Genomic DNA, 20,322 nt, shown 5'->3' with positions numbered 1-20,322 from the left:
ACTCGAACCTGGCGCCCAGCTCCACGCGGAGCGGATCTCACTCTGCTGCCACCCCAAACGCGCGCATAGCGGGTCGTCAGCGGCCCCCTTCACTAGATCCCTGTGGAGTTCCCTACGGGTAGCAGTCACAAGGTCACTGGACCTTGGTAGTCGTTTTAGCGCGGCTCGGCACTCTTTCATGTAGGCAGATTCTCCCCGCGGCCTGCGACGGCTCTCGATGGAAGGGTCGAGAACGAGGTCGGGGAAGGCGGCAGTAACCACGGGGTGCCACGGTTGGTCATCCTGCATATAGTGGCTCAGGAAGGCCAGCCTCTCAGCATCTCGATGACACTTCAAGTCCGGCATTCCCAAGCCTCCCTCACACGGACGTTGAATACAGACCTGTCTGCTCACCCAGTGTCTTCCTCTGTCCCAAAGGAGCGAGGACAAGAGTTCGACAAGAGCTTTTAGGTGTTGTGCAGGCAGGGGAAGTATGGCCAGTCGGTAAAGGATGAGAGGAAAGACGTAAGTGGCGCACACCTCAGCTCTACCCTTTAAGGAAAGTTTCCTAGGAAGCCACGAATTGACTGCAGCCTCCACCTTTGACCGTACCTCCAACCAATTCTTGTCAAGCTGGAGACCCGGTCCGAACCACACGCCGAGGATCCGGACCGGGCCATCTGTCCAGCTGAAGGGCGCAGGGAGGTTTGCGTTGCCACTCCATGCGCCCAACCGCAGTCCTACTTTGATCTTGACCAAAAGGCCAAGGAGCCCTTTTATTTAAACTGCAAAAGTATTTATCAAAGTAATCTGGTTAACATAGTGTCAGAATATATTTGGTTATTACAATTTATCTCCAATATCCTTATAGGAGTCTGTGACATATTTCCATTGTATGGACGCCCAACACGAATGGAAACTGCATGATATCATTATACCATCTTTAGAATGAACAGATTGGATATCAGCCAGAAGACATTTTTTTTTTTTTTATTTTGCACCGCATTTTTGGTGATTAATTAAAAAGGTGGATAGAAGGTGATAGTATACTACGAACATCAAATTAGTGTATATTACTAATTTAATGTTCGTAGTACGTTATCACCGTCTATCCTCCTTTTTAATAATAGGATCAAATAATTTATATATTGTAAACCTTGACACACATACATACGTATGCTAAAGATACTACAGCATTAATATAATATATAAAAGGCTGTCTGTCTGTCAGTCTGTGTCTCCATATTTTCAAACCATCTCCTCCGAAACTATAAGTTACAGAGCAGTGCTAGGGGCCTCAAATGATTGGATTTTTTTACAGACTGTTCGTTTATGGTTCTTTAGTCGAGTAAAATCAGTTCATATGCATGTCACATTGGTACAGTGGTAACGTCACTAGCTTTGAATGCTAGTTTCAATTCTAACTGATGGCAACTAAATACGTTTTTTTTTAACTTTTGAAATCACGACTCTTAACAAAATCCGGACAAATTAAAATATCTATTTAAGCCTATTTTACACTCCCCCCCCCGCTAGTGATAGATAATCTTCTAATGTATGATGCATACATTGTTGGCATATTAGCATAATCAGATTGTTTGCTACCCACTTTTATGAATGCTACAATGACTTCCAAGTTGAACAGTATATTAAATAAAGTTTGTTGTTGGTTCAATTAGACTTAAGACACCCAAGAATCAATACCAAAAGGACACATTTTGTGTTGACATTTGTTTCTGATAACTTGCTGTTGTTTAGAATTTCTGAACAGATTTCTATCCTCATAAAAAAAACAAATAACAGTTTAGTCAGTAAGAGAAGATTCATTGCTTTGAATGCAAACAGTATAAATCTAATATATAAATGGTTATACGTTTATCTGTCTGTCTGTCTTCATATTTTCAAACTATCTCTTCCGAAATTAAAAGTCGTAGAGCAACGCTAGGAGCCTCAAATGATTGGATTTTTTATGGACTATTCTTTTATGGGTCTTTAGCCGGTTAAAATAGTTTTTAAGAGGTTCAAAAGGAGTCAAAATTGAAAAAGTCATTATACATTTTGTACATTCATCTTACTTTAAATTTTTAATCAATTCATACTTGTCACATTGGTACAGTGGTAACGTCATCAGCTTTGAATGCTACAGTTTTGGTTTCGACTCCAGCTGATGGCACCCACAACATTTTTTTTTTCACTTTTGAAATCACAACTCTACAATAATAAATACGAAATCTGGACAAATTAAAGTATCATATTTAAACATCTGTGTCACGCTTACAACTTTTTTCTTCCAAGTAACTGTCGTTTGACTGTTATGACCTTCCATTTCTTGTAATAAATAATTTTACCAAGAAATCTTCACAAGTTTTGGTTTCAGTGTCGATTATAGTTGATGACACTCAAGTCATCTGTTTTTTATAAATAATTTTATCAAGAATTATTCATAAGTTTTGGTTTCGGTTTCGATTATAGCTAAAGGAACTCAAGTTATATACATATACATATATTTTTTTCTTCACAAGTTTTGGTTTTGATTTCGATTCCAGCCGAAGAATCAAAAGAAAATTGATTATAATAAAATACACAAAATCTGCAAGAAATAAAATATCATATTTAAGCATATTTTACAACCGGGCTATTCCAGGCGTCCCTGCTAGCTTAGATAAATACTTTTGCAGTTTTAACAAAAGAGATACAATAATATCAGGGCGTCTCCAATTACGCTGAACATCCACAAAATATACGTATGAAAGAGTCCGTTGGAATTTCCACAGGTCCTGCTAGTTGTACTTTAATGCGTGATGTAGATATTGTTGATATCGTAACAAAACCAGACTGTTTGCCAGTCAATCATATGAATGATGCAATAACTTCTCAGTTGAACAGTAAAGTTAGTTGATTGATAAAAAAATGATAATTCCGTGTAAATTCCTTTAGAAAACATTTTCATCAAAGTTAGAAAACATTAATTTGTAAAAAAAAAATACATTTTCTTACAATTTTGTTTGGGGTTTTGAAGGACATGAAATAAAACTGAATACAATAATTTAAATTGATATGATTTCGCAAATATGTAAATTATTTAAATCTATTCTCTATTCTGTAATAAATTACAACGATGTATATTTGTTTGTATATAAATAGTTATATGTATTTCAATCCTGTTATAAAAATGTTAGCTAGTAAAACATGTACGTTTTTCATCTCTCAGATTACTCCACTTCAAGTGATGAATTGAAGCGTGGAAGCAAATCAGGCACTTCAGACCTACTCACCGCCTGAATTATATTTAGAAACAAATCTTTCACTTTATATTAAAAAAAAGTCAATAGTGGGGTTTTTTTTTTCTTCTTCAAATCACCAGAAAAGATTAATCTTCTATAATATAAATCTCACCTGTCTGTTTAAACGTATGTTTGTATGTCTGCCTAAAACTTTCGACAGAGGTGGCAGATTTTCATGAGATTGGTATTATTTTGAAGTTCGACCCTCAGACGACAAATATCGAAAAATTGGCCAAATACATTAATTCCTTTACCCTCAGCTAGGCACTTTTTTTACAAGGAGGGGTCGTTTTTTCGCTGATATTTTTGAAAGTCGATTGACTATCCTTAATTTAAAACTTCGCCATCACTTTTTTTTCATGTTCTTTTCCTCCTTCGCGGTACAGGTTCAAGCCTGCCTGCCTATTACCATTTTTTTTTTTTTTTGCTCAATACACACCTCCAAACCACAGGGGCAATATCAGGCACCCAGGCTAGTTTATATATAAAACATTATAGTATGAATACTAGTAAGCCATCCAGCATTGCTCAGTCACAAGATATGCTCAAATATTATATTTAAATTCATGCAGATTATGTATTTGTTATTATAGAGGCAATTCTCTATCGATTATTATATGGAACCTAATATATGGTAGTGAGATCAAAACTAAAAAGGATATATACATGACTTAGGTGCAATCAGCTAAAATCGAAGCCAAAACATACAACTCTCCCACCCTCATTCCTTAGCCTCTGAGCCACACCAAGCATGTATATATATATATATATATATATATATGCTTGGTGCGGTTAAGTGTTAGTTTTACTCATTTAAAACTGCTTTAAAGCTTCACCGCTCACCCATTTTGCGACCAAATTTCAAACAATTTCTACAGTTCATAGGTGACCATCTCAGCTATATCTTGAAATAAAAATTTTCAATTTTCGTTCATCAAAATAAAAGTAATAATAAAATTACTGGTGTTCAAAAGTTCTCATATAATGTAAGGAACATGAGAGATGGTTTCTTCTGATTGGCTGTTGGTTACCATAGCAACTTTTTCCATTTTTTTTTTTTAATTTCAATTTAACATTATATAATCCATTCTTAATGCTGCAATATTTTAAGTTATAAATTTATTATATTTTTTACTAGAACATTTTGTCTTTTTCTTTTCCAGTTTTAACAACTAGTCCTTCACTTTTCTAAGTTTGATCGTTATACATTTTGTACGTTCATCTTACTTTATATATACTATATTACTTTTTATGCTCATATTTTTCTGTTATATTAGTCGGTTTTTAATGAGAATAAAATCTAACTCTGCACAAAGGGGACACTCTGGGTTGGGACAAAAATAAAAATTGCTTCCGTCTGGATTTGCCTTTCACTGACTCAAGACAAAAAAAAAATGGAAATGTACTGCTTTTTGATCTAGTCAAAAAGCTAATGTGTATTTCAGTTATTATGTTGGCTGATTCCTACGTCCCTATAATGTGGGCTGATTTCTACATCCCTATAATCTTGACTGATGTACCTATCCCTATAATCTTGACTGATGTTCATGTCCCTATAATTTTGACTGTCTTTGTTTTTGTCCCTATAAGCTTGACTGATTTCTATATTTTTATAATCTTGACTGATTTTTATGTCCTCATGACATTGGCAGATGTCTGTGTTTCTATAATTTTGACTGATGTCTATGTTCTTATAATACAGACTGATTTCTATGTCTCTATAATCTTTTTAAAACTGTTATAATATAATTGTACTTAAAAACGTTTATGAAATTAAATTGCGTTACATTCATGAGAGAAACGGCTCATTTCTTCAATACATTTATATTTTTCAGCAATGTTTTTTTTTTCATCTGAATATTTTGTGCTTCAAAGATAGTAATATGCAAATAATCTATTATATATATAAAAATGAACATGTGTGTGTGTGTATTTTCCTATGCAATAACTGTCAATTTTCAGTCTACAGACTCAAAATTTGATACAGAGGGTACTGAGATTTGGGAAAATCTTTGTAATCCGGTTTTGGACGGAAATTTGGCTGATAAGGGGTCAAAGTTCAACGATTTGACCTTTGAGAACTCTACCAAACTCCTCCGACAATTTTTGATCTAAACACTTGAAATTTTAGATATAGGTTCCTTGGACATGGATCTAACTTAATAACTTGACTTAAGCCCAAAACAATAAATGTTAAGGGGTCATAATAGGGGTCAAAGTTAAAAAAATTTACCTTATTTTTATTTTCTCAGCATACACCTCCAAACACCCAGGCAACGCCGGGCTGAAATGCTAGTACATTTATATTTTTCAAGCAATGTTTTTTTTTCATCTGAATATTTTGTGCTTCATAGATAGTAATATGCAAACAATTAAAAATAAAATAAAAAACATTGAAATAATAATTTAGAGTGAAGCAAAATGAAGAGGGATCTTATACAAAAGAAATAATTTTAAAATGTCTTTTAAATAAAAAGAATAACTATTATTCTATTCTAAAAAAATATTAAGAGGGGTGTTATCCTTATAAACCAAACTTATTCTTTATTTTAATACATGAACAAACTTTTGTTTGAGTGACGTGAAGAGAAATTTTACTTTAAATAAATAGATCTATATATCTATAAACGTGAGTATGTGTGTGCCTGTGTGAGTACATTTCCCTACCAAACTACTCTGTCAATTTTCAGTCTACAGACTCAAGATTTGACATGGGGGTATTGAGATTTGGGAAAATCTTTAATCAGTTTTCAGCCAGAAATTTGGTTGTCAAGGGGTCCAAGTTCAATGATTTGACCTTTGAAAACTCTACCAAACTCCTTCGCCAATTTTGGGTCTAAACACTTGAAATTTTAGATGTAGGTTACTTGGACATCGATGAAATTTTTTAATTTGATTTTAGCCCAAAACAATAAATGCTAAGGGTCAAAATTGAGGTCAAAGTTTTAAAAAAATTTTACCTTTGATATCTCTACCAAATTACTCAGCCAATATTTAGTCTAAACATTTGAAATCTTACATAAAGTGTATTCAGACAAAGAGCAAGCTTTTTAATTGGTTTTTGGCCAAAAATTTTGCTGCCAAGGGGTCAAAGTTCAAAAGATTTGACCTTTGTGGTCTCTAGCAAACTATTCAGCCAATTTTGGGTCTAAACATTTGAAATTTTACATACAATGCAGCAAGCTTTTTAATTAGTTTTTGGGGAAAATTTGGCTGTCAAGAGGTAAAAGTTTAAAGAGTTGACCTTTGCAGACTCTACCAAACTACTCTGCCAATTTTGGTTCCAAACACTTGAAATTTTAGATATAGGTTACCTGGACAGGAGTCAAACTTTTTAATATATATATATATATACATATGCACATTAAGTCATGAACAGTACATAGACCCCGAGCAAAGCTGGGCTGAACTGCTAGTATTTATATAATTCTTAGTGTTTCAAGAATATCACACTTTGTGATTCAAGATTTTTTCAATAACATAATAGTTTTCGGATTATTTAGATTATTCGGACTACTGTTCTCATCTTGAGTATCATTTTCACAACATTTCGATCAATGCAACCCCCGACCTTCTTCAGGTGTATCCTGTCGAAGTAACAACAATGCAACTCAAGAAGAGATAGAAAGTTTATATGAAACCCTTCATTAAAACAACTATCTAGAGAGCATGGCATCAGCTTCATGAAATCCGAACCAAACACCAAAGGACATAAGCTGACAACTTACCATAGTTTGTATACCATACATGAAGCACTTATCAGAAAAACTTTTTAAAAATATGTAATCCATATGACATCAGGAAAGTGTTCAGGAGCAATTTGACTGTCCAGAAACATCTTGTGCGAATCAGGCCCCTTTAAAAAGATCATGACTAAGAACTGTGTATATGAGATCTCATCTTAATGTGGAAAACTATACAAAGGTGAAATGTGTCATCCACTAAAAGTAAGGTTAAAAAAGCCGTAATATGCGGAGAGATTGAAAAGTCAGATATGGCTGACCATATAGCTAGGAAAAAGGAAAACCATTTGTAAAAGGTGTGTTGAAGGCTTGTCAATGCAGGAATTATTCAATCGTTGTAAATAGATAAAATAAATAAATATAATTCAATAGTTTAAATAAACATTCATTTACTATACCTGACTGCATACATATACAACCATATACATGCATTTAAAATTGTCGCAGATTCTTGAAAATTCAGTATGTTATTGTTATACATCTTATAATGTGACTGACTAATTTTTATATTTTCAGGTTCAAATGAACAGCTACGGCAGGAATTTGATGCATGAGTGCCACAGTTGGTGAATTTCAAAAATGCAATGTGGATGTGAGGACAATTTAGAACAATATGCAATAAAATTTGGTTTTAAACTTGGAAAAACTTACTCAGAAACATATGGAATGCTTCACACTGCTTTTGGACTATCTTGCATGAATTGGGCATCAGTTTTTGAGTCGCATTTTTAAGGAAAGCAGGGAGTCTGTGAGAGATGATGAGAGGTATAGGAGGAGTTGATTGGCCAAATAAAGAATTTCATGGATAAGGAAAGTCATGTGTCTATAGTGACAATAATTGCATAGTTTGATATCAGTGTGGGAACTGTACACACAATTATTCGTGAGGAACTGAAGATGCGGAAGATTTGCGTGGTTTGTTCCAAGGGTGCTCAGAGAATATCATCCTTTGACCTAGAAAGGCATCAAGACAGTTCTTCGCCCTCCCTATAGTCCAGAGACCTTGCTCCTTGTGACATAATTATTCCCTAAGCTCAAGGAAAACCTTATAGGTTGCCGTTATGAAACAATTAAAAAGATGAAAGAGGCTGTAACAAGGATCACCGACACGCTCACACGAGACGGGTCTTTCAGAAGTTGTTAGAATGGTACAACAAGTGCATCGCAGTCGGAGATTACTTCAAAGGGGACTCGTGTTTTATGTGCACATTATCAATAAAATTGCCAATACGAAAAAAGTATGGGAACTTATTGAAGGCATCTTATATATATATTTTATTAATATTGTTTTACCAAAAATGTTTTATATATTAAAATTCAGTTATATTCATATACCAATAAAATCAATATTAATTGACTCAATTAACTACGCTTCATGATTATTGGTTTCATAATCGAGTATGCGTATAATATTTTTGCAAAAATAAAAACAACAAAATAAGAACATTATATGGTGTATTTCCTCATGTGTTACAATTGTTTCGTAACCATTTGGACAAATTTAAACATTATATCTTTTACTCACAACAGTCTAAACAAAAAATTTTATACTTTATTTGAGAATGCACGGGCGTGGCTTCTCGTTATTTTATACCAAAATAAAAACTTTATTGCTCTATTTTGCCGTTCTACTATAAAGCATATCTTAATATTCATAAAAATGATCCAATTATTTTTCACGTGCGTGTAGGTGTATGCATGTTTCTTGACTAGGTTTGTTGTAAAGATTACAACATTGTTGGTTTAATATAGTTATGTAATGTAGTAGGGTGGTATCTATACATGACTGTGTATATACTGTAACACATTAACGTACGTGTGTATCTAGTTGAATTGTATGTGTGTATACGCGTTTGCATTTGTGACATATCTGTGTTGCAGAGGGGTTCTATATATGTGCATATTATTTGCATCATGGTGCGTTTGAAGGTGTATGTGGCACTGCTAAATGTCTGTTGTGTTCTTATCATAAACGGACCATATGTATGCATGTACGTTGTGTAACAAACTGTTGTCCTTAGATCCTTAATGTCTATTTTGCAGTCCGTGTTCTATCTAGGTGTTGGTGCATGCATGTCAGAACATATAACACCTGACAACATATACATTGACGACATACCTGTTTCTGCTGTTGGCCGCCTCTGTCTTTAGGCCCTACCTGGGGGATTTGTCAATTTGGGGTAGCTGGAATCTGTTGTAATAAAGACACCCCAAGACAGACCTAAGACAAATGATTATTTTTATATCTATTTTTTATTCACTCCAAGGTATTTCATCAAAGCAGAACTGAAGTGAATCTTGGCTTGTGGTTTCTTAATATCTCCATTCTCAGATATACCAGTCTCCCTCATAGGGAGACTTTCTTAACCCATCTTGTTCAGTCGATGTCTCCAATCCAACTCAATGATGCCTGTGCCGACCAGAACATGTGACATGTCACGTCTGGTCACTGGTCACCTGTTCAGATACTTTCCGGTGCAAACTGACCAGGTCACAGAGTTTGACATGTTTGACAATCTGTCAAAACATGGCGGTTCCAATCTCTGTTGCTCACTCACCTCTAGATAGATATTTATATAGACAGATAGTTAGATAAACGTGATTTGTCTTATCTAGTGGTGTTGGTGCATGCGTGTCAGAACATAACATATACATAATATATCTGTTCTGCTATTGTTTCTTCAGGGAGGTTTGCCAACCATTCTTGGGTGAGCTGGAATCTGTTAGAAGGAACACTCAAAACAAGACCCAAGACCATATGAGATTTTATAGATTTTATTCACTCCCAGGTATTTGTCATAGCAGAAAGAGGAGTGAACGACAATCTCTGGCTTTGGGTGGTTCTTCTATGTCTCCATTCTGAGACTTCTTCCTCCTCATGGAGAGACCTGTATTAGCTGTCTGTCCTTCTTGACATCTCAAATCCAACTCAACGATGCTTGAGCAAACGGGAACATGTGACATGCATCACGTCATGTCTGATCCAGATACTTTTCGGTGCAAACTTGACCAGGTCAGTTTGACATATTTGACATGTTGTCCAAACATGAATTCAAATCTCTATTGTCCACTAATCACTAGATAGATAAATAGACAACCAGATAAACAGATAAATAGATAGATAGACAGATATCAGATAATTTACTGCTTCTGCTCAGCCACTCTCTAACAGTTATGCATTAGAGTCCTTGAATCAATCTCAAATTATCTCTGCCAGAACTATACTAACAATGGTTGGAAATGACTCTTCAGTTTTTGAAGTAGAGAAAAAGCATATGCAAAATAAACATTTGAAACTCAACGCATTGCTTTGTTCCCAGTATTAAACTGACATTGATTGGACGTGTTTGGCCCAGCTCTATATTACAGTGAATTATTCTTTTGTTTGTTTTTACTTTGAGTTCCTCTTTCATTATTATGTCATGAGACATCAATAGTGAAGAGGTAGAATTCTGTTGCTTGCCGGGTTACTCGGGAGTATGCACGTCAAAGAGGCACCAGTATTTAATAGCATTGAAGGTTATCATCCACTTCCTGGCATTTAGAGACCTAAACAGTGAAGAGGTAGAATTTTGCTTACATGGTTACACATTTTGAGGAGTGCAAATTGTGTCGTTGTTAGTGTGGGTAGGTATAAGAAGATGTCTATTTAGTAGTGGTGTATCTGGTGTGTTCTGCTTTTGTTTATCTATGTTTGAGTATATTTTGATGGCTTTTTTCTTTGTTTTAGAGATAAGGTAAGTATTGCTCTCCTTGGATCTCTCTCATCTCGATGGATTCAGCATATGGCAATAGAAACGGAACCCAAGAAAGCCAACCATTTCAATAAGTCACTATAACTATACAATTAAGTTGTATGTTATTTTACACACTCAAACATTCTCCGTTTTTATGCTGGCAAGGTCTAGTCATTTCTCTCCAATATAGCAACAAAATGTTATTTAAAAATAGTTAATTGATAATAAGAAATAAATAAAAAATTGGAAGTTTTCTTTTCTTTGAAATACTTACTTTTTCCCCCACATTATTTATGAGTGCAACAGTGGTGAAATTTGGCCAAGAATCAATCCAGACATAAAGACCTTGAGGTTTAAATTTTAACTCCACAATAATAGCACTTCGAACCTGCAATAGATGAAGTTTAACAAAAAGAACACATTATTTTCTGATTATATTAAATGAAACCAATAAAAATCAGTGTGCACAAACTTAAATAAAAGACTTATAGATTTTCCGTGTGATAACGTACAATTTGATTTTCCCCAGAGATCCCCATGCCAGATATTGCCAAGTGCCTTGGAGATATATACCGCTACTGTTCTGGTTTCATCTAACCTATTCAGTGTTTGGGCAGGATTGTCAGAATGGAATAAAGTAAATCTATATTATTGATCAGAGGATAAATTCAGCATTTTTCATGGTGGAGAACTGTTGATACATTGATTAATAATTCAAAGATTTTAGTAAAGAGAAACAGGAGCATTATGGGGCGCTAATTTTTCAGATCATTTCTTTTTCCCCCCGAGTTCTTGAAAATTGATATGACAGAAACAATCGTTCAGCTAATAAGATTCTGCAAGGCATTTGTTGTAGAGTGTGTAGAGGACTAATCAACATGATTTTTATGTCATGAGACCTATATGAGTGAAGAGGTACAATTTTGCTGATTGTCTGGTTGCTCAGGAATATGCACGTCAAAGGGGCACCAACATTTAATAGCATTAAATGTTATCCACTTTCTGGCATTTAGAGACCTCAACAGTAAAGAGGTCGAATTTTGCTACAGTTGTTTATGATAGCCAGTACATGGAAGAAATTATTGTTGGATCATCTAATAGAATTTCTGTCTGCAATTAAAAATTGGGGGGAGGCAGTGATCTGTTGCATTTATGACAGTTTAGAGCCACCCGTTCCAGTACCCACTGACGTCCAGCTACCAGTTCCTACCTAAAGGACCCAAAAATCTCAACCTCGCAAGATGCTGTTCTCACTCCAGCTGATTCTGAATCTATTGTCGTACATTTTACTTTTTCCTCGATAAACAATAAAACAAGATACCTATCGTTTTTAATCAAACGTTTATGTTTGTCATCCTTTCTTTGCTATTACCATTACGTCTTTGCCTTGTGTCTAATTTATTAGTTGCATGGTCGATTGGCACCTCACACCGCCTTTCGCTCTTCTGCAATGAACATTAATCAGATCCTGGAGTTACTGTTATGGTTGACGAACATGTTTTTTTTGTTGTGTGTGTGTGTTTTTTTTAGTTTAGGATAAAAAAAAAGTTTCCACTATATTATGATTATTGCTTTATTTTCTCTATATAAAGAAAAATGGTAGCCTAGCTGACCACGATTTCACCTTATCCCCCATCCTACTTCCCCCCCCCCCTCTCTCTCTCTCTCTCTCCCCTTCTCTGTGTCCGGAGGACACATATTCAATACAAGGCTCTATAAATTTGGAAAGCTTCACCGCGTTGATAGATGCCTTTTGAAAAGTTTTAAAAAAAAAAAATCTTTGAATAGAAGCTAAAGGTAAATATTGTAATATACATTAAAAAACGACCCTGGTGTCTAACTCTGTCCCGTGGGGAGGCATTGTAAATAGGAATATCATAATATACTTATCTTTTCTTGCTGACCAAAAGAAGCAAAATTCAATACTGCCAATGTGAAGTGAAATCCTTTTCAGACTCATGTACGGGGACATATTTCAATACGAGATAATCCCCACTGGGTTTTTGTGCTTAATTCTTTTATTATATTTGTTTTTATCTTATTTTGTTTAATATAAGTTTATTTTGTGTTAGTACTTAAAATACAAATGTCTCTAGAATATTAGAAAAAAAAAAAAAATGTTTATTCCACAACATAAATTCATGTTAATATGGGAGGGGAAGGTATCCTCAAATAATATCTCTAATTTCTAATAAAACTACAGACTTATATTAAGTAATTATTAATAAGTCCCTTTAATCCTCTATTTTCTTCTTAATGGAGAGTAGACAATGCATTGTGAATACGTTATCAACAGCTCTCGTTACTCTCACTTTCCCTTATTTGTCCCTCAGTCCTTATTTTTTCAATGAGTGATTTTTCTAACAAAGGGAGGAGAAAAAGCTGTATTCTAGGTTGGCAGCATTTTGTGTGAAAGTCACCAGAGATGTTGGAAATTCTGCCTATGTCTATCCTTGTGGATATGTCACTAGTAGGGGTGCTGATAGTCAGCCCCCCCCCCGAACCCTGGATTAACCACTAAGGACGCTGTCCTATCAGGAGGTGCAAATACTGGGGCTGCTGTATTGCCATTTAGTAAGCGGATTCTGGACCATGTAGTAGCTTCTAGTGGGGCCTCTCGATGCCATATTAATGGATAATTGTTACGGCTTTACTTTATCATGTGTTACAAAAAAAGAATATATATATTTCTTTTCTTTTTCTCTCTTACTTTCCCTCTCTGCCCTGCTCTAAGCAAGTCTGTCGACCTATTCCACAAACCCCAAAACTCAATCATAATAGGTTTCCAGAAAAAAAATACTCTATTAAACCCAGACCTCCAACTTCCAATGTACACCCCCACTATCTTGTCTCCTTCTCCAACATCAGGGGTCTACATTCCAACCTTCCAGAGGTTCAAACTCTATTACAGGAGATTAAACCAGACCTATTAATCCTAGGCAAAACTGGCCTTGGACCAACTATTTCCCTAGACGAGTTTGTATCAAGAGATACTCTAACTTAGCTTCTAAATCCAATCCCCAAGACTGCCATGGGCATGGAGTATGTGCCTACATTAAAGATGGATTTCCTTGTGGTAGGGACATCTCCAGGGAAGATCCTAACTTACCCTATATGTGCTTCCAGGTTGCACTTGCTCACATTACTGTGTTTATATTTGCACTCTATCACCCCCATAACAGTGGAGTTACTGTCTTTAAAAGCATATCTAGGAAGATTGACCATGTCCTGTCTGCGTATCCTTCAGCAAGCATTCACGTCTGTGCAGACTTCGATGTTCACAATGTGGAGAATGGTTAACCCACTAAAACAAGACCAATGACGAGAGAGGTTCTGTCACGATTTCTCCATTGCTTATGACATCACTTAGATTGTTCATTACCCCACCATTGTGCCTGACTCTGATGGCCAGTACACAAGTTTCCTAGACCTTTTCCTCACAACTTGCCCAAAGCTATGTTCATCCTCCGTTTTGTCTCCACTGAGATCTTCTGACCACTCTGTTGTATCAGTTAAGATAAAAACGAAATATAATAGGTCCCCAGATGTACCTCTCCATCGTACAGTATACCAATACTCTATGGCTGACTGGAATAGCTTCCGTACATTTATATCAGATCTACTTCTACGTTCCATGTTTAAAAAGATGTGTCCTCTATAGTATCAGACCTGACAAAATGGCTAATTGTGGGTATAGACCAATTCATACCCTCCAAAAAATTCCAGCAAAAACCTAACAGCCAACCATGGTTCTCCTAAGAATGTGCTGCTGCTATTGCGCACAGAAATCACTTTTTCCATAGCTACCAACGTAATAGATGTACCGAGACTAAAGCCGCTTTCATGACTGCTAGCAACCACTGTAAAAGAGTAATAAAAAAAATGCAAGAGAGTTGTATGCTTAGTCTGTTAAATCCAAAGTAGCTGAGCAGCAGCTTGGTTCCCACCAGTTTTGGCAAATAGCAAACAGAATAATGAATAGAAGTGTGTGTTCTATCTTAACCATTATCAATGGACCTGAGGTTATCTCGTCAGCATCAGACAAAGCCAACTTATTTGCCAAAAACTTGGAAGCTAATTCTACACTATGCGACCAAGTCCCCCCCCTGTATTTCCAAGCTAATCAAGAACCTTGATTACAGTAAAGCAACTGGCTCCGATGGCATTCCAATTATAGTGTTGAAAAAGCTTCAACCAGAACTTGCTCTAATACACAAAACTGTTTAAGTGTTGTCTTAAGGAGAATTGCTTCCCAACACCCTGGAAAACCTCATCAGTATGCCCTGTATTTAAGAATTCAGGTGGTAGATCATCTCCCTCTCAGTACAGACCAATAAGTCTGCATGTCATGAGTAAGTTACTAGAGTCCATATTAAATAAGGAAGTAGTCAACCACCTCAGTAGAAATAACCTTCTTAATGACATGCAATATGGTTTCCATTCTGCTAGATCTACAGCAGATGTGCTAACAGTTTTATCTCATAGGATTAGTGAATCTCTTGACAAAAGCTTCCTTTCTAGGGCAATTGCTCTTAACATATCAAAGGCCTTTGATAAGATATAGCATAAAGGCCTACTTCACAAGATTTCCAGCTACGGTATAACTGGAAATGTTTTCTCAATTATTAAATCATTTCTCTCTGATAGGCTCATAAGAGTAGTGGTTGATGGGCAGAAATCAGAAGCTCATAGTATTAATGCTGGAGTCCCTCAGGGGTCCATCCTGGGCCCAACTCTCTTCCTGATCTACATCAATGGTCTCCCAAAATACATACTTAGATCATTTGTTGACATCTATACTGATCTATGGCAACACGTCAAAGGCCGTAAATGACCAAGTTCTCACCGATTCTCTCTCCTCGGATCTTGAGCGCGTGGTACAATGGGGGAAGAGGTGGCTAATTACCTTTAATACATCTAAAACCAAGCTTCTATCTTTACATCATCAATGCTCTGATCCTCATCTGACATCAATCGAAATGGATGGCTCTCGACTTGGAGAAGCTTCATGTTTTGACAAACTTCTAGGCTTGACTTTTACTCCTGATCTGAAATGGAACACATACATCAAATCTGTTGCCAAGGTCGCTGAAAGAATGGTGGGATATTTCTACCACTCCAGTAGATATCTCACTGCCGATGCAATTTTCTATCTATATCAAAGCTAAGTACGTCCAGGGATTGAGAATTGTTGCCACATTTGGGCAGGAGCTGCTAAAAGCAGCTTATCCTGCCTTGACAGAGTACAAAATAGACTTTGTAACTTAGTGGGAGATGCCTTTTTTCTTCCCTGCAACCTCTTTCCCACAGAAGGGACGTTGCGAGCCTGTCTTTGCTTTATCGTTATTTCCACGGCAAGTGCTCATCTGAGCTCCAATCTCTGGTTCCCCCCTCGCCACTCTTTCTAAAAAAACACCGGTCTAGCTGAAACAACTGTCAATAACTTTCCCCACTCTTTAACTGTGCCTAAATCAAAACGTAGATTCCATGAACAATGCTTCTTTCTTAGAACTGCATGCCTGTGGAACTGTCTTCCGTTTGCCTGTTTCCCACAGCTGACTACAACTTGGTTGTCTTCAAGTCCAACATAAACAAATTCTTGACGAACCGCCCCCTTAAGTAATCCAATCTACTAAATTCCCATTAATAACGACTACTACGATATTATCCCATTGATTATTGTATACTCAATAACCCTTATCCTTGAGTGGCCTCAGGGCCTAGATAAGTGGTAACTCCTATGAAAAAAAAAAATTCTTTTGGGGTTGGGGCGGGTAGGGTCATAGGTTTTTATCTGTCGGTTAAAACTACTACGTAAAACCTTATGTAAGCTGTTATCAGTTTTAAAATGACATATCAATTTAATAAGTTAAAACAAATGTTCATAAAGATTTAATGTAATATTATCTTTATTTTTTAAGAGACCTTGTTTTACGTGTATTATTTTGCATATATTTTATTGACTAAATTTTAATATTGAAGATATATATTTTCTATTGCATGAAAATCACAAAACAAAAAATTAGGCACAAGGTCACTCAAAACTTGGGGAGGAGGGTCTATGATCATCCTCTTCAGAGTACCTTTGCTTGTTTATGCTAGTCCTAACGAAAGTTTTTATTCATTATAATACCACAAACACACTGGGAGGGTGTGTGGGGGGGGTCGTCCTACTTAAGATTTCCAAATCATAGTTTTTTTTTTAAACATAAAATGTATATATGAAATATAAGTAAAAATAAAATTATATAAAAACGTATTAGGTAACTTAATTAAATATCTTTCGAAAGAAAGGATTTCTTTCCCTTTGTTTGACGTCTGTGTTGTTACAAAAATATTATAGACTAGCAAAGATACCTGTGGACACCCTTGCAGTAAGTGGATGTTGTAAGAGCAACCATTTCTTAAAGTGTTTAAAAATTTTTAACTACTTTCTGAAGTAACCGAAATCCAACTATGACCTTGATCTTTACCTTGGAAAATAGTGTGCACCATCTCTAGGTGGGGGACCATCATAATGCCAGGTTTCGTCAAAATTGGTCCAGTGGTGTGAGCTGTAGGAGAATTGTACACACATAATTATGTCAGCTCCTTTAAGAAACTTGTTTCTTATCGTTGAGCACTTTCAGTTGAAATAAAGTCCGTCAATTTAGCTAATATGTGCAGATTATCATATAATGAATAGATCACTCTGACAGACTTTAAAAACATTTAAAAATAAAGGTATAAATTTCAACAGTATTTCTTGCAGTTAACGGTGTCCAAATGGATTGGATCCTTGCTAATGGAGCTAGAGATGGTTTCTGTTCCCGGGTTCGGATCTACTGACCCGTGTTAATTGTGCCACCCTGCACTGATGATTCCCGAAAGGATTAAACACGTGTCTGTAGGTATTTAATAATTATTGTAGTAAATAATTATATACATAAAAGATTTAAAAACGTTATATATAACTTTAATATATTATCAAAACAATAAGGAAAAGTAAAGAAAGAAAAATAAAAAAAAAAAAAAAACAATTAAAAAAAATTAAACTAGGTACTATATATGAGAATGATTTAAATTTTTCTTAATTTTTTTTCCATATCATCCTATTCATTCATTTTCTTATCTAAATGTTATTAAGCCATTTTTTTTTTATCCATATTTGCATTTTATATAATTCTAGCCCTTCTCCTATTCTGATGAGAAGTATTTAGCTTGTAAATGTCATGGCCTAAAGGTCTCTTTTTTTTTCTTAGTTTTCCACTTTTAACTTTCCTTATTCTGATGGCATAAGTTTACATAACTTTTATTCCTAATTTTTCATTTAATATATTTGTTTGCTCCTCTTAATAGTGTTGAGTTTTTCACATCTTGATAAGTTTTGCTTTGTTAAAGATATGTTTTTTGATAACATAATTGTCTTATAGTTAGTTTTAATAGATTGCCTATTATTTATATTTATAAACTATCTGTAACCGGCCATGCGTTGCAGTGGCTCAGTTTGTTAAGATGGAGAAAAAAAAAAATGACAAATTGTATGTTTTTTATTAGAAGAAATAGTGTGATAAACCGTTTTTTTTTTTTATCATGATAAAAAAATATCCTTATTTTCGCATCTGCTTTTTGACAGAAAATAGTTCATTCAAATTTAAATAATAATGTTCGTAAACATTTTGGTTCTACTTCAGTATCGTATTGAAATTCGGAAATTGAAAAATATGACGTTTAAGTGTAAACAATAGTACCTTTTGAATAGCCATGTCACATTCACGCAAAAAAAAACTATTAGGTATTAGTTAATAAATACAAAAAATACTTTATGTATTTATATATTTATTTACTTGTGAACTGTTATCCTCATATCTTATAGTTGTTCTTTCACGACGTTGATGAGCATAACAGTTGACAAGTAAATCAATAAATAAATCAATAAATAAATCAATAAATAAATCAATAAATAAATCAAAAAATAAATCAAGAAATAAATCAAGAAATAAATCAAGAAATAAATCAAAAAATAAATCAAGAAATAAATCAAGAAATAAATCAAGAAATAAATCAAGAAATAAATCAAGAAATAAATCAATAAATAAATCAATAAATAAATCAATAAATAAATCAATAAATAAATCAAGAAATAAATCAAGAAATAAATCAAGAAATAAATCAAGAAATAAATCAAGAAATAAATCAAGAAATAAATCAATAAATAAATCAATAAATAAATCAATAAATAAATCAATAAATAAATCAAGAAATAAATCAAGAAATAAATCAAGAAATAAATCAAGAAATAAATCAAGAAATAAATCAAGAAATAAATCAAGAAATAAATCAATAAATAAATCAATAAATAAATCAATAAATAAATCAATAAATAAATCAAGAAATAAATCAAGAAATAAATCAAGAAATAAATCAAGAAATAAATCAAGAAATAAATCAAGAAATAAATCAAGAAATAAATCAAGAAATAAATCAAGAAATAAATCAAGAAATAAATCAAGAAATAAATCAAGAAATAAATCAAGAAATAAATCAAGAAATAAATCAAGAAATAAATCAAGAAATAAATCAAGAAATAAATCAATAAATAAATCAAGAAATATACAAATTACTAATCTCAAGAATTCCAGTAAACAAAGACGCTAAGAAAAGAGTTGTAAGGATTACAGTCCGGAAATAAATAAATAAATAAGTAAAAAAAATTACCCAGTTTAAAAATTTGAGTAATTAAAACATACTCGATAGAGAGAGACAGAGAGAGAGATTTTACAGCACATGTCACGTAATCAAAACAAAGATAGTCGATATCATTTGTTCATTTAATCAGTGAACACACGATAAATTGAGAGCGAGAAAGAAAGAGAGATAACGGCATGTATCATGGGATCAAAACAAACGTAGGCGCTACCATTTGTCATTTAATCTGTGAATACATAATTGAGAGCGAGAGAAAGATAGATTTAACGGCACATCACATGATCAAAACAAATATAGGCGATACCAGTTTTTCATTTAATCTGTGAATACATAATTAAATGCAGAATGTATAAAAGGTTGGTTGGTTGTTTTTGTTTTACGGCATATCAACCTTTTTCAGGTTATTTAATGCCAAATCTAGTTATTTTGAGAAACGATTTTTAATGGAGTATATTTTTTTACATCAGATTCTATTTAACCCATAGTTGGGACCCTAACAGGTACTACCACTCCAGGTCAGAGTGGACCTGGGAGCAATGGCAATTAAAGGGTGGCTCCACACTCCCCAAAGCCCGCAAGGTGGGGCCTCATCATCGGATATAGTTTTAGGTCATATCTAGGACCTGTATAAAAGGTAGCAGAATATTTTGTTTTATTTTTAGCAATCTATTTTAACGAGCCGAATGGAGAAACAAACACATTGACACAAATCACATGCCAGGGAAAAACTCGCAGTGATAGAGCAGGCGAGAGAGAGATGGGAGGGATGAATATAGAGAGTGAGCGAAGAAAAAACATTTTTTACGTATGGTTCATAACATAGAATGTAATGAATTTCCATGTTGCAGTAATGCAATGAAAAAGCAGAAAGTTGTAAATTAAATAATATAG

General features: G+C 34.5%; 1 protein-coding gene across 1 annotated transcript in view; it reads right to left on the bottom strand.

Moving 5' to 3' along the window:
* The window catches only part of LOC145276537 (glycine N-acyltransferase-like), a 44,106-nt gene that overhangs the window by 12,660 nt on the left and 11,124 nt on the right, over positions 1-20,322 (bottom strand). The window contains exon 2 of the mRNA XM_080127748.1: positions 11,018-11,131. Within this exon, the coding sequence (XP_079983874.1) occupies positions 11,018-11,131 (114 nt within the window). The remainder of the gene's footprint in view (positions 1-11,017; positions 11,132-20,322) is intronic.

The sequence above is a fragment of the Euprymna scolopes genome, chromosome 1 (assembly GCF_053919585.1).
Source record: "Euprymna scolopes isolate OS-2025 chromosome 1, ASM5391958v1, whole genome shotgun sequence".
Taxonomy (NCBI): Eukaryota; Metazoa; Mollusca; class Cephalopoda; order Sepiida; family Sepiolidae; genus Euprymna; species Euprymna scolopes.
The sequence above is the reverse complement of the archived record's forward strand: the minus strand, read 5'-3'. Positions and strand labels throughout refer to the sequence as shown.